General features: G+C 58.2%; 2 protein-coding genes across 2 annotated transcripts; both read right to left on the bottom strand.

Moving 5' to 3' along the window:
* Positions 1-1,032: 1,032 nt before the first annotated feature.
* Positions 1,033-3,652, bottom strand: LOC100081841 (major intrinsic protein of lens fiber). The gene is made up of 4 exons (XM_001507397.4): positions 3,138-3,652; positions 2,734-2,898; positions 2,215-2,295; positions 1,033-1,643 (listed from the first exon to the last, which is right to left on the bottom strand). Exons 1-4 carry the CDS (start codon positions 3,495-3,497, stop codon positions 1,455-1,457), a joined length of 795 nt encoding a protein of 264 aa, XP_001507447.2. The 5' UTR covers positions 3,498-3,652; the 3' UTR covers positions 1,033-1,454.
* A 1,090-nt stretch (positions 3,653-4,742) lies between these two features.
* On the bottom strand, positions 4,743-14,758 carry LOC114814571 (aquaporin-2-like). The gene is made up of 6 exons (XM_039913401.1): positions 14,702-14,758; positions 6,992-7,060; positions 6,365-6,724; positions 5,971-6,135; positions 5,464-5,544; positions 4,743-5,063 (listed from the first exon to the last, which is right to left on the bottom strand). Exons 1-6 carry the CDS (start codon positions 14,756-14,758, stop codon positions 4,743-4,745), a joined length of 1,053 nt encoding a protein of 350 aa, XP_039769335.1.
* Positions 14,759-14,808: the final 50 nt, after the last annotated feature.

Below are 14,808 nucleotides of genomic sequence, written 5' to 3' on the forward strand. Positions count from 1 at the left end.
GAGACAGTCCCTGCCGTTTGACGGGCTTACAGTCTAATCGGGGGAGACGGACAGACAAGAACAATGGCACTAAACAGCGTCAAGGGGAAGAACATCTCGTAAAAACAATGGCAACTAAATAGAATCAAGGCGATGTACAATTCATTAACAAAATAAAGCCGCCGACCCCTCGCCCACGTCCTGCCCCTGGCCTGGAACACCCTCCCGCTCAAATCCCACAGACAGTGATTCTCCCCCTCTTCAAAGTCTTATCAAAGACACATCTCCAAGAGACTTTTCCAGACTAAGCCCTCCTTTCCTCTTCTCCCACTCCCTTCCAAGTGGCCCTGACTTGCTCCCTTTATTCATTCCCATTCCCAGCCCCACAAGCACTTATGAATATATCTGTCATTTATTTATATTAATGTCTGTCTTCCCCTACAGACTGTAAGCCTGTTGTGGGCAGGAAATGTGTGTGTTTATTGATGTATTATACTCTCCCAAGCTCTCAGTAGAGTGCCCTGCACACAATAAATGCTCAATAAATACAATTGAATGAATAAATGAATTGATTAATGTCCGTCTCCCCCTCTAGACTATAAACTCTCTGTGGTCAGGGAATGTGTCTGTAATGGTTGTATTGTACTCTCCCGAGTACTTAGTACAGTGCTCTGCACACAGCGCTCAATACATATGATTGATGCCTGAGTGACTGATCCTGGGGGCTCCCTTCCCTTGTTGCCTTAGTCCAGGGAGGGTAGTGACCAAAGGAAAGGCAGATGTGACCGGGAGGGAAAATTGGGAGAGGGGTGACGGTGGCAAGGGGAGCTGGTGGGGAAAGATGGGACCTCAGGGGCAGCCCTGCCTGATCTGGATCCACGCCCTAACCCAGAACCTGCAGTTTAGGAGCCCCCCGGCACCCACGGCAGGGACCAGGGCAAGCAGGGGACTCTGAAAGGTAGTGAAACTGCCCCTGGCTTAGCATCCACCCCACCAGACCCAAATGAAGACACAACTCAGCCAGCTGGGGAGAGAGTTTTATGGTACTTTACAGGATTTGGCCTCCCGTGCCTCCTCCCAGGGCCCACCGAGTCAGTAGCATCAGACCAGTGCTTCAGACGGCTGACTCCCAGCCCCACCCCCTCTCCACAAAGACCACTCCCCCTTTTCCCCCTCAGCTCTCACATCTGCTGCTGCAGCCACCCGACCTGACAAGTCCACATACGTCTTCATACACACGCACCTACGCAGGCATGCATGCACCTGGCCGAAGGGGGGAGGGTTCAAAATGGGGGTGGGCTTGGTAGCTCGGCTAAGACTGTGGTTTCAGAGATCCCGCACAGCAAAAAAGGAAATACATGAAGAAATAAAAAAATAAAGAGGTTTCCGCCCCGGCTGCTCCCTTGGGGTGTGCTCCCCCCCATAGCCCCTTCTCAGAACCACCATCCCTCAGTCCCTCAGTCTGGCAGGGGCCCTTACAAGGCCTGGGTCTTGAGTTCCACCGGGTCCCCGGACAAGGCCTCTCCTGGCCCCTCAGGGGCACTGGGCCGGTCGCCCCTGAGGATGGACAGTCTCTCAGACACCCCTTTGGGCCGGGGAAAGAGGAGGAAGTCGTACAGGAAGACAGCCAAGGCCCCACCGATGATGGGCCCCACCCAGTAGACCTGGTTGGGGAGAGGGACAGAGGGAAGGGTCCGGTTAGAAGGGGCCGGCCGGCATGGGGGGGACCAGCACAGGGTAGGAGGCTGCAGGCACCTGAGCTTCCCCCAGGCAGAGACCCAGACGGGGCTGGCGGTCTGTGGGAGAGGGGCTGGCATCCCAAGGGTAGGGGTCAGAGAGACCAGGAATGAGTGGGCCAGAGCTCAGGGGATCTAAAGGGAAAGGGGCAAGTGCCAGAGGTGCTAGGGGTGAGGGGTGAGGGCTGGAGACACCTTGGGAAAGCAGAGGACGGAGGCCCTGAGGGAGCAGGGCTTAGGGGCAAGCCTGCATCCCGACACTAGTTGAAATGGAACATGCTAGGGCCTGAGCTCACGTCTTTCGCACTTTTTCTACCTTGGAAAAAGCCTGCAACCCTGGAGTTCCCTTGCCCATTTTGGGGCTGCCTTTGCCATGTGGGAAGGGAGGAGGGTGGAGACCAAAGCAAGAACCTTGATTTCCGCTTCTGCCCCCTTCTCCTCCCCACCCCCCGCGTGCCCCTGAGGCATCCCACCCCAGGGCAGACGGACACCCCCTTACCCAGTGGTTGGTGAAGTTCCTGGTGAGGATGGCAGGGGCGAAGGAACGGGCAGGATTCATGCCAGCACCGGTGCAGTACATCTGCCAGATACAGACAGCACTAAGCACCCACGCAGGTGCTGAAGACCCTCAGGGGGTGGGGTTTCGGGGGGTCAGGGACTTGGGTCTGGACCCTCTAAACTCACTGATAGTCACTCCACCCACAGCCCTACAGCATTTGAGTACAGATACTTATACTCCGCTGTTTCCTCTACCTGTGATTTCTTTTACTGTCTGTCTCCGCCTCTGGACTGTAAACTCCTTGCGGGCAGGGACCTGGTCTACCAACTCCACTGAACTGTACTCTCTCAAGCATTCAGTACAAGGCTGTACACACAGTAAGCGCTCAATAAATATGATTGATTGATTGAAGCAGACACCCTGGACCCCGCTCCAGAAGACCCCACCCCCACCCCCAGGGCCACCCCCGGGGAGAAGAGTCATGGGGATGGGGGGGAGGGAGCCAAACCAGGGCCTCACCCCGAAGAGATGCCCCAGGGTGAGGGAGAAGCCGACGGCCAGGGCCACGGAGCCCAGGCGCCCATCTCGCCGCTCGTCGTAGCTGGCGAAGACGCAGAGCACGAACTGCAGCGTCACGATGATCTCCACCACGGTGGCCTGACTCGTGCTTACCCCGGGGTGCAGCTGGAGAGGGGGAGACAGCGGTGGGGGGAGTCTGTGGAAGTCCGACAGCTGCCCCCAGTGTCGCCACTGTCCTGCCCCCAAACCAGTCCCCTTCTGCCCCTTGTCCTGTCGCTTTTCCCTGACCCCAACTGCCCCTGCTCCTGCCCTCCTATCCAGCCCCCATCTAGCCTCCACCGGGCCCCCGTCTGCCCTCCACCCCAGGGAGAGCCAGCCCGAGGGCCGGGCGCCCCGTCCGGTACCATGTTGAGGGCCAGGTTCCCGCGGACGGCGGGGGGCGTGACCCCGTAGAGTACGGCCGCACCGGCCACGGCCCCCAGCAGCTGGGCTGCCACGTAGCAGACTGCCCGGAGCAGGGACACCTGGGCGCCCAGGAGGAAGGCGAAAGTGACGGCCGGGTTGGCGTGGGCGCCGCTGACGTGGCCCAGGGTCTGCACCAGGGTGGCCAGCGCCAGCCCGAAGGCCAGCGAGACCTGCAGGACGTTCAGCGGCCCCGGGGCCCAGTGCAGCGACGCCCCCAGCCCGAAGAAGACATAGACCAGGCTGGCCAGGAACTCTGCCGAGATGGCCCTCCAGAAGGACACCGAACGCAGCTCCCACATGGCAGGTGGTGGGCAGCGGGTGGTCGGGCGGACAGGTGGCAGGTGGGCAGCGGGTGGTCGGGCGGACAGACAGGCAGACAGGCGGGTGGGTGGTGGGCAGGCAGGAGGGCAGCGGGCAGGCAGCTCCTGGGTCCCTGCTGCCCTCAGCCTGGCCCCCTGGCAGGGGCCCCCCTCGGCTTTATAGAGGGATGTGCGGTGGGTGGGGCCAGCAGGGTCACGGCGGGGGTATGGGGTGGGGAGGAGGGGGGAGAGATGGGACAGGCCCCGAAATTTTAACCCCTTCACTGCCAGGGAGGGGTGGCCCTGGAGGCTTTATAAAGCCAGCCCAGGAGGCTACTCATCCCCTCCTCCCCAGACGACCTCCGCCAGAGAGAGCCAAGCAGCATAGACAGAGATGGGAAAAGGACAGCATGAGGGAGGAGCTCAGGGGGCAGGAGGTGGGGGGTGGGGAGATCCTGAGGATGGAGAGTCCCCGGCCCCAATGCAGAAGGGAGGAAGCTTTCTGCTTATGACATCACGGGGAGGCCTGGGGCGGGAGCTTTGATGGGGAGGGGAGTGGAACCGCTTATCCAGGCTCTGGGATTAAGCTGACCAGAATGGATTTGCTGTGTTGGATCTTCTATTGACCATTGAGCCCAGCTCCAGTCCAGGGCCTCTGTCCCTCACCTCAGCATCTCAGCCTGGGGGGTCTGGAGGGGAGGGGCCAGAGAGGGCAGGGGAGATGGGGGCTGAAGACTTGGGTCGGGTGGGGGGGCCTCTGGTGGAGGGAGGGGATGCCAGAGGAGGAAGGAATTGAGCTGGGATGGGGTCAGGGGCCAGGAGCAGATGTCCTGAGTCTCTGGATCCTGGAGCAAAGATTATGCTGAGACATCTGCTTCCAGGCAGGATGTGGAAGGGGACTCAGGGAAATGGGGGTGGGGTGGGAGGATTCTCTGGGGCAGTAAACTGGGGGGACCCTCAGGACCGCAGGTGGGGTGGGTGAAGGGTATACGGCTGGCGGGAGGGGGGCGGGACAGAGGGCATTGTGTTGGGGGCGGGAATCTAGGGCAGTGGTCTAGGATTGGGGGAACCCTCCAGATGGTGGGTGGGGTGGGTGGGGAGTTTGAAGTTGTGGGGACCCCAGGACAGAGGGCAATGTGTGTGGGGAGGTGGGTGTTCTAGGGCAGTGAACTAGGGATGTGGAGACCCTTGGGACAATGGATGGGGTGGGTGGGGGCCCCCAGGGCAGCGGGCAGGGGTGAGGGCTCAGCTGCGTTCAGACTTGGTGGGGAGCTTGGGGCGGGGCAGGGCGGGCTGTGAGGCAGGGGCGGAGAGGGAGGAGCAGGACACGCTGGCGGCTTCCACCATCTCCACGTCTCGGCAGGCGACACAGGCCACCAGCTTCTCCCTCGAGGCCCCGGAGGAGAAGAGGAGTTCATAGCAGAGGCCGCCAATGGTGGCCCCTAAGGCCGGGCCCAGCCAGTACACCTGCGGGGGGTGGGAGGTCAGGACCTGGGACCGCCTCACCCAGGAGGCCTCCTGGTTGAGGCGGCCTGGAGAGCACCAGGACAGGCCAGTCCAGTGCTCCTGGGTCAGGGGGGAGAGGGGAAGGAGGGCACAGAGATCCCACCCGACAGGGCCCAGCCACTCACCTGACTGGCTATATGGGCCTGGTGGTTGGTGGAACAAAATCCAAGCAAAAAGCGGGGTCTAGTGGAGCCAGAGCAATGCCCCCCGAATCCCTGGGCCGGGGGGGGAGGGGGGTGGCGGCGGGTGGGTCAGAGAAGCACTCAACCAGGGGCAGCAAGCCTAAAGAGGCCTCAGGGTAGAAGGCAGGGGGCCAGAAGAGTGCAGAACCCTGAAGAACAGGGGGCAACTCCTCACCCACTCCTCTGTGCCCCGAGGGGTGCCCTCCTCCCTGTATTCTGAGGTTGGCTCTCCTCCCTGGGCCCCCAGGTGTGCCTTGCTCCCCCTATGCCCATCTCACCCAGTGGCAGTCCCAGATGCCAGTCAGCACAGCAGGCCCCAGAGAGCGGGCAGGGTTCATGCTGCCTCCAGAGAATGGTCCCTACACAAAGCAGCAGGAGGAGGACAGAATAGTGAGGGTGGGGGGAGCAACAGTGATGGAGGGTGGGAGAAAGGGAAGGAGGCGGGGCCCTGGGAAAGGGACCCATGAGTGGAGGGTTTGGGGGAGGCAGTAAGGAGAGGAGATGGGGTGGGCTGGGAGGCAGGGAGGGGGGCCTGAGGAAGGAAGAGAGCTTTGGGGTGAGGTTTAACCCTGGAGTTATCCTCCCCCAGCCCCAAGCCACACTGCAGGTGGTCTTGGACTGGGGGCGAGGGGCACCCGGCTCAACCCCAGCCCCCCGAAGAGGAAAATTACTTTGGGCTCTGGTCCAGATCCCCTGGGGGACAAAGCGTGGGGCAAGGGACAAGTAGACCAGACAGGACTGGGCCATCCTCTGCCCCCTCGCCACCGGGGTACCCCTCTGCTCACCGCCGCCAGGGCCCCGGCGGTCACCGAGAAGCCCACGGCCAGGCTGCCCAGTTGGCCTGTCTCCCGCCGCCGCTGGTCAGCTGTGGCGAAGATGGTGAGAGCCAGCTGGAAGGTGGAGAAGATCTCCATGCCCAGGGCCTGCCCGGCCTGGGCCTCACCGCTCACCTGAAGCAGGAGGGAGCCGTGATCCTGGTCCTGGCAACCTCCTCCCCTGCCTCAACTCAAGGTTCCCCTGAATCCCACAGCCTCTGCCCATCTCCCTCCAAAGCCCCCCTTGTTCCCCAGCCCCATCCACCTCCCCCAAAGGCCCCTATCCCTGATTGCCTCCCCCTTCCTCTGCTGGTCCTGGGCTCATGTCTCCAGCAACTGTGAGCACAGAGCGGGTGGCACTCACCAGGGTGACCAGCTGGGCAGTGGCAGAGCGGGGCAGTGCCAGGTAGAAGGCAGCAGAGGCCAGGACAGCGCCCAGACTCTGGGCCAGGACGTAGGTGGCGGCACTCAGGGGGTCCAGCCGGCGGGTCAAGGCCAAGGCCAGGGTCAGGGCGGGATTGACCTGGGCTCCACTTACTTCCCCAAAGCTCTGCGCCAGTCCCATCCCCGCCAGTCCTGCGGCCAGGGCTGGCTGAAGGGCGGGCGGGGGCAGAGCTGGAGGCCCCCCTATGGGGCAGGAGGCCCCCAGAACCACCCCAACAAACACAAAGGTGCCCACCACCTCGGCCAGCACCGCCCGCCAGAGTCGGCAGCTTCGTAGGCCCTGGGGAGGGAAGGGTGGAGTCAAAACCCCGATCTGGGCACCCTTGGCCCCAGCGCAACTCCCCTAGGTGTCCGCAGTGCCCCCGAACCATCCCTCTGCCCCTGGTGCCCCCGGCCCTTCCTTTCTATGCCCCGACCCCTTTCCCCCAGGTGCCCTTGCCTTTCTCCCCACAGCAACCCTGCCTGTCCCTGCCCATTCAGAGGCGGGAGGACCGGCTGGTGGCCGGCAGCTCCCCGCAGGGAGTGAGGGGAGAAGAAGGGCCCTTACCTTACCTCCCGGGTAGCCATCACCCTGCTGGGCCTGGAGCTGGCGCTGGCGGAGGGGACGTCTCAGGCCCTGGACAGGGGTCCAAGAGGAACCCGGGGGGAGACGGGCGAAGGGCTGACGTGGCCAGCGCTGGCCCCGAGAAGTACACCTGCTCCCAGGGATGACGAGACCCTAGCCCCAGCCAATGGGAGGCTCAGACCCCCGCCTTCAGCCCTCGCCAGGCCCCTCCTGCTTCCCCCCAGTGCCACTCCCCAGAACCCCACCCCACACACACCGACCCCAGCTCTCTCTGGGCAGCGACTCGGAGAAAGGAGAGGGGTGGGGGGGACGAGGAGGCTTGGCTTTCTCTTCACCTCCAGATTCCTCTACCTTGTCCATCCCCAGGAGGGAAAAAAACCAGTGACCAAGACTCCCTCCCCAAACCAGGTGCCTGGGGCTGAAGAGGGGCCAGGGCTGGGGCCAACAGGGATTGGGGTGGGGGAAGGTGCCAGGCCCTACCCCAGGGGCCCCTGGTTGGGTGAAGAGCAATGCCCCCCTCCCCACCTTCCCCCAAAGTTGCCATGACGACTGGGACATTTCAATCTGAAAGGGAAGGATGAAGGCAGAAAGGGGACCACAACTCAGATCAGGGTTACCATGGAGATCACTTTCTCTTCCCCGTCCTGCCCACCCACTTCTCCATCCCCAGCTGAGAATGGGGACCAGTGGGGTGATGCAGGGGTGGGCAAAGGTTGTTTGTATGTATTTGCACACATCTGGGCCACTCTCCCAACACACAGGTGTGCAAACGCTCCCCACCATGAACTGGGGAGGACTGAGCAGGGGTCTTCTCCTCCTGCTCCCTCTCTCCCGGCACCCACACTACAGCTCCACTCACTGCATATGGGGAAGGGCAAGTTTGGAGGCGACAGAGGATATGGAGAAAAGTGTCCTGGAAATCAGTGGGAGGGGGATTAGTGGAGGAGCAGTTGGAGAATCAGGGGTGTGGGGCGATTTGTGCTGGGTCACCGGGGGAGACTCAGGGGTGTGGGATGGTCTGTGCTGGGTCACGGGTGAAAAATCAGGGATAGAGAGGGGAGAGTAGGGGGTGTTGAATAGTTAGCATTGGGTCACCGGGGGAGAGTCAGGGACGTAGGACAGTCTGCGTTGGGTCACTGGGGGAGAGCCAGGGATGGAGAGAGTAGAGTCAAGGGTGTGAAATAGCCTGTACTGGGTCCTAGGGGAGAGCGAGGGATGGAGAGGGTAGAGTCAGGGGTCTGTAATGACCCATCCTAAACCACAAGAGTGGGTGTTCTGGAGGGAGACCAGCACCCACTTCCTCCAGGTGTCCCAGTGACCGCATCAAGGCCAGAGTTTGGACTGGACAGGTTGACAGGCTGCTCCGGAGGCTGATGGGTGGGTGAGCATGGGTTGTGTGGAGCCTTGCCAGCATGGATTGGTCTTTGATTTGCTCTTCCATCTGACTCTAGGGCAGATGGGGGGAGGAGGGGTTACCCAGGCCTCAACCGTCACAGTACCCACCCACTGCCTGCTCAGCAAACCACCAGCCCCTTGGGCAGAGACTCCAAACCCAACCCGTGCCCATTGTACCAGGGCTTTAGCAGCACAAAGCGCAGCTCAAAGCTGGCCTGCCCTCCCAGCATCCCCCCCACCCCCATCCCCGGTCCCTCTCCTCTCCCTTTCTCTGCTGACTCGTGCCTCCATCTAGAACAATCCCAGCCCAGGGGCAGGCAGCTCCTATGCCCACCTCCATCCTCACCCCTATGCCTGCCTCACCTGCCCCCAGAGCCCAGTACATTGTTCATTCATTCATTCAATCAATCATGTTTATTGAGCGCTTACTATGTGCAGAGCACTGTACTAAGGGCTTGGAATGTACAATTCGGCAACAGATAGAGACCATCCCTACTCATTCATTCAATAGTATTTATTGAGCGCTTACTATGTGCAGAGCACTGTACTAAGTGCTTGGAATGTACAAATCGGCAACAGATACAGTCCCTGCCCTTTGACGGGCTAACAGTCTAATCGGGGGAGACAGGCAGACAAGAACAGTGGCAATAAATAGAGTCAAGGGGAAGAACATCTCGCAAAAACAATGGCAAATGAATAGAATCAGGGTGATGTACATCTCATTAAACAAAATAAATAAGGTGATGAAGATATATACAGTTGAGCAGATGAGTACAGTGCTTAGGGGGTGGGACGGGAGAGGGGGAGGAGAAGAGGGAAAGGGGGGAGAAGAGGGTTTAGCTGCGGAGAGGTGAAGGAGGGGTAGAGGGAGCAGAGGGAAAAAGGGGGGAGCTCAGTCTGGGAAGGCCTCTTGGAGGAGGTGAGCTTTAAATAGGGATTTGAAGAGGGGAAGAGAATTAGATTGATGGAGGTGAGGAGGGAGGGCATTCCAGGACCGCAGGAGGACGTGGCCCAGGGGTCGACGGCGGGATAGACGAGACCGAGGGACAGTGAGGAGGTGGGCGGCAGAGGAGCAGAGCGTGCGGGGTGGGTGGTAGAAAGAAAGAAGGGAGGAAAGGTAGGAAGGGGCAAGGTGATGGAGAGCCTTGAAGCCTAGAGTGAGGAGTTTTTGTTTGGAGCGGAGGATGATAGGCAACCACGAGAGGTGTTTAAGAAGGGGAGTGACATGCCCAGAACCTTTTTGCAGGAAGATGAGCCGGGCAGCGGAGTGAAGAATAGACTGGAGCGGCGTGAGAGAGGAGGAAGGGAGATCAGAAAGAAGGCTGACACAGTAGTCTAGCCGGGGGATAACGAGAGCCCGTAGCAGTAAGGTAGCCGTTTGGGTGGAGAGAAAAGGGCAGATCTTGGCGATATTGTAAAGGTGAGACCGGCAGGTCTTGGTATCGGATCGGATGTGTGGGGTGAATGAGAGAGACGAGTCAAAGATGACACCGAGGTTGCGGGCCCGAGAGACGGGAAGGATGGTCGTACCATTCACGGTGATAGGGAAGTCTGGGAGAGGACCGGGCTCGGGAGGGAAGATGAGGAGCTCAGTCTTGCTCATGTTGAGTTTTAGGTGGCGGGCCGACATCCAGGTGGAAACGTCCCAGAGGCAGGAGGAGATGCGAGCCTGAAGGGAGGGGGAGAGGACGGGGCAGAGATGTAGATTTGTGTGTCATCTGCGTAGAGATGGTAGTCAAAGCCGTGAGAGCGAATGAGTTCACCAAGGGAGTGTAAATGGAGAACAGAAGAGGGCCAAGAACTGACCCCTGAGGAACTCCAACAGTTAAAGGATGGGACGGGGAGGAGGCGCCTGCGAAGGAGAGGGAGAATGACCAGCCAGAGAGATAAGAGGAGAACCAGGAGAGGACGGAGTCCGTGAAGCCAAGGTGAGATAAGGCGTGGAGGAGGAGGGGATGGTCGACAGTGTCAAAGGCAGCTGAGAGGTCAACAACGGGCTCAAGGTCTAAAAGGGGGAGACGGGCAAAATAAAACAAAACAAGTAGTCTGGCATCAATATCATCAAGATAAACAGAATCATAGATATATAAACATCATTAACTAACTAGAGTATTAGATAATTTATACAAATATGCACAAGTGCTGTGGGGAGGGGAAGGGGGAAGAGCAGAGGGCGGGACTCGGAGGAATGGGGAGGGGAGGAGGAGCAGAGGGAATGGGAGGGCTCAGTCCGGGAAGGCCTCTTGGAGGAGTTGAGTTCTCAGTAGGGCTTTGAAGAGGGGAAGAGAGTTAGTTTGGCAGATGTGAGGAGGGAGGGCATTTCAGGTCAGTGGTAGGACTTCTACGGCTTCAAACTATCATCTCTATGCAGATGACACACAGCTCTACATCTCTGCCCCTGTCCTCTCCCCCTCCCTTCAGGCTCGTATCTCCTCCTACCTCCAAGACTTCTCTACTTGGATGTCTGCCCGCCACCTAAAACTCAACATGACCAAAACTGAGCTCCTCATCTTCCCTCCCAAGCCCTGTCCTCTCCCTGACTTCCCTATCACTGTGGACGATACGACCATCCTTCCCATCTCTCAGGCCCGCAACCTCGGTGTCATCTTTGACTCGGCTCTCTCGTTCACCCCACACATCCGATCCGTCACCAAAACCTGCCGGTCTCACCTTTATAATATCGCCAAGATCTGCCCTTTCCTCTTCACCCAAACAACTATCTTACTGCTACGGGCTCTCATAATATCCCGACTAGATTACTTTGTCAGCCTGTTCCCTGATCTCCCTTCCTCCTCTCTCGCTCCGCTCCAGTCTATTCTTCACTCCGCTGCCCGGCTCATCTTCCTGCAGAAACGCTCTGGGCATGTCACTCCCCTTCTTAAAAACCTCCAGTGGTTGCCTATCAACCTCCGCACAAACAAACTTCTCACTCTAGGCTCACTCTCCATCACCTTGCCCCTTCCTACCTCGCCTCCCTTCTCTCTTTCTACTGCCCACCCTGCACGCTCCGCTCCTCTGCCGCCCACCTCCTCACCGTCCCCCGTTCTCGCCTATCGCGCCGTCGACCCCTGGGCCACACCCTCCCGCGGTCCTGGACCGCCTTCCCTCCTCACCTCCGCCTAATTCTCTTCCCCTCTTCAAAACCCTACTTAAAGCTCACCTCCTCCAAGAGGCCTTTCCAGACTGAGCTCCCCTTTTCCCTCTGCTCCCTCTACCCCCCTTCACCTCTCCGCAGCTAAACCCTCTTCTCCCCCCCTTTCCCTCTGCTCCTCCCCCTCTCCCATCCCATCCCCTCAGCACTGAACTCGTCTGCTCAACTGTATATATCTTCATTACCCTATTTGTTAATGAGATGTACATCACCTTGATTCTAGGTATTTGCTATTGTTTTAATGAGATGTTCTTCCCCTTGATTCTATTTATTGCCATTGTTCTTGTCTGTCTCCCCCGATTAGACCGTAAGCCCGTCAAAGAGCAGGGACTGTCTCTATCTGTTACCAATTTGTACATTACAAGCGCTTAGTACAGTGCTCTGCACATAGTCAGCGCTTAATAAATACTATTGGATGAATGAATGACTTGGGCCAGGGGTCAACAGGAGGACAGGCACGAACGGGGAACACTTAGGAGGTGAGCAGCAGAGAAGCAGAGTGTACGGGGTGGGCTGTAGAAAGAGAGAAGGGAGGTGAGGTAGGAGGGGGCAAGGTGACGGAGAGCTTTGAAGCCAAGAGTGAGGAGTTTGTTTCATGCGGAGGTTGATGGGCAACCACTGGAGGTTTTTGAGGAGGGGAGTGACATGCCCAGGGTGTTTCTGTAGGAAGATGATCTGGGCAGCAGAATGAAGAATAGACTGGAGTGGGGAGAGACAGGAGGATGAGAGATCCGAGAGGAGGCTGATGCAATAATCCAGTCGGGATATTATGAGAGCTTGTACCAGCACGATAGCTGTTTGGATGGAGAAGAAAGGGAGGATCTTAGTGATATTGTGAAGGTGAGACTGGCAGGTTTTAGTGACGGATTGGATGTGTGGGCTGAATGAGAGAGCAGAGTCAAGAATGACACCAAGGTTGCAGGCCTGTGAGATGGGAAGGTTGGTAATGTCGTCCACAGTGACAGGGAAGTCAGGGAGAGGACAGGGTTTGGGAGGGAAGATGAGTGTGTGTGTGTGTGTGTGTGTGTGTGTGTGTGTGTCTACGTTTAACATCTTGCCTTTCCACCAGGCTGGAAGGTAGATAAGGACAGGGACCCAGGGACCCCTTCCATGCTCACCACCTCCCCAAACTCTAGAAAATGGAGGAAAGGAAGAAGGGGAAGGGCAGGCTAGGGCTGCCCCCTGGTGGGACGACAGCAAACTGCAACCCCAGGACGATGAAATCCTGGACTTCGATGACCCCGTTGTGACCCTCCAACAGCTCGGACTTCGCTCTCCAACTCTGACTCTCCCCAAGTGACCCAACAGAGTCCACTCCACACCCCCGACTCTCCCCTCTCCATCTCTGACTCTACCCGAGTCACCCAGCGCGGAACATCCAACGCCCCTGCATCTCCACTCTCCATCACTTACTCTCCCTCAGGGGCCCAGAATGGACCATCCAACACCCCTAATTTTTGTCTCTCCCTCTAAGGACCCAACAAGAATCATTAACAACAACAGTAAATAATAATAATAATGATACTAAAAATGATGACGGTTGAGGATTTATTACTCACTTAACTGTGTGACAAGCACAATGACAGGTACTGGATGATCGGGTGTGAACCAGACCCTGTGCCGGGCCTGGGGCTCCCAGTCCGAGGGGGAGGGAGGGAAAGCGGGGATCTCGTTCCCATTTTCGGGAGGATGACACAAAGGCCCAGAGCGGGTAAAGCCACTTGCCCGGGGCCCCACAGCAAGCCGGGACAACAGGCCGGGTCTCCCGGCTCTGTCACGAGGCTCTGCTGGCTCTGGCAGAGGCTCCTCTGGGGTCCGATCCCAGGGATGGGGAGAAGATGGGAGCGGGCAATGGCTGGCATTGGTTTCAGGGGGTGACCGGCCTGGAGTGCCCTAGCCAGATGGGCGGTTACTGGCAACTCCACCCCTTGCTGTGCTCCGCCCTGCCCCACCACAGCCCAGGGCCACTCCCCCAAAATGGTTGGGCATTTAGGGGCAGCCTCCAGCCATCTCCAAATCTCCATATCGCTGCCCACCTCTGACCTAGCCCAAAGCTAATCTTTGACCCACTAGCAAGCCCAGAAACCCCATCAGGGCTCCCCCACCTTTCAGGGGGTTTGTTCCCTACACAGTGTTTGCCTCAGCTCTTACCTTTCCTCCTCTTGCCTAGTTTGTTTCAGGTCTGTCTCCCCTCCCTGCAGCAGTGTGGTTTAGGGGAAATGGCATGGACCTGGGAGTCAGAGGATGTGGATTCTAATCCCAGCTCTGCCACTCATCAGCTGTGTGACCGTGGGCAAGTCACTTAACTTCTCGTGCCTCAGTTGTCTCATCTGTAAAATGGGGATTAACTGTGAGCCTTAGGTGGGACAACCTGCACTACCTGCACCCTGCATCTACCCCAGCGCTTAGAACAGTGCTCTGCACATAGTAAGCACTTAACAAATACCAACATTATTATTACTCGTCTGCTGTGTGACCTTGGGCACACAACTTAACTTCTCTGTGCTTCAGTTACCTCATCTGTAAAATGGGGATTAAAACTGAGCCCCATGGGGGACAACCTGATGACCCTGTATCCACCCCCGCACTTAGAACAGTGCTTGGCACACAGTAAGCCTTAACAAATAACATAATTTTTATTATTACTGCTTCTGTAGTCCTCTCCCAAGTGCTTAGTTCAGTGTTTTGTAGATAGTACCGCTCAATCAACGCTATTGGTTAACAATCAATGCTACCGGTTGACTATCGGTGAGTTTTATCTCAACTGCCTGCAGTTTCCTTCCCTCCTTCCTCTTCTCGGTCTCCCCCAGGACTTTTCCTTGGCCACTGAATCTCCACTCGTTCTTGTCTTCTACCACTGGGTGTCCAAAGCTTTATTAAAATCATTCATTCATTCAATAGTATTTACTGAGCGCTTACTATGTGCAGAGCACTGTACTAAGTGCTTGGAATGAACAAGTCGGCAACAGATACAGTCCCTGCCATTTGACGGGACATCTCCCCCCAGTAGGCTTTCCCTAGCTAAGCCCTCATTTCTCTCATTCTCTCTCCCTTCTGCATCATCCTTGCACTTGGATTGGTACCCTTTAAGCACTTGATATTTACCCCATCCTCAGCCCCACACAACTCGTCCTCCAACGGCCCACCCGCACTCTCGCTCTCTTGGCCGGCTGCCGCTCGCCCCCGCCGCCTTCCCCCTCCATGCTCCTAGCCCCTTTCGCCTTCCCACGGGGCGCCCCGTGCCACGGGCTGG

The sequence above is a fragment of the Ornithorhynchus anatinus genome, chromosome 10, assembly GCF_004115215.2.
Source record: "Ornithorhynchus anatinus isolate Pmale09 chromosome 10, mOrnAna1.pri.v4, whole genome shotgun sequence".
Lineage (NCBI taxonomy): Eukaryota > Metazoa > Chordata > Mammalia > Monotremata > Ornithorhynchidae > Ornithorhynchus > Ornithorhynchus anatinus.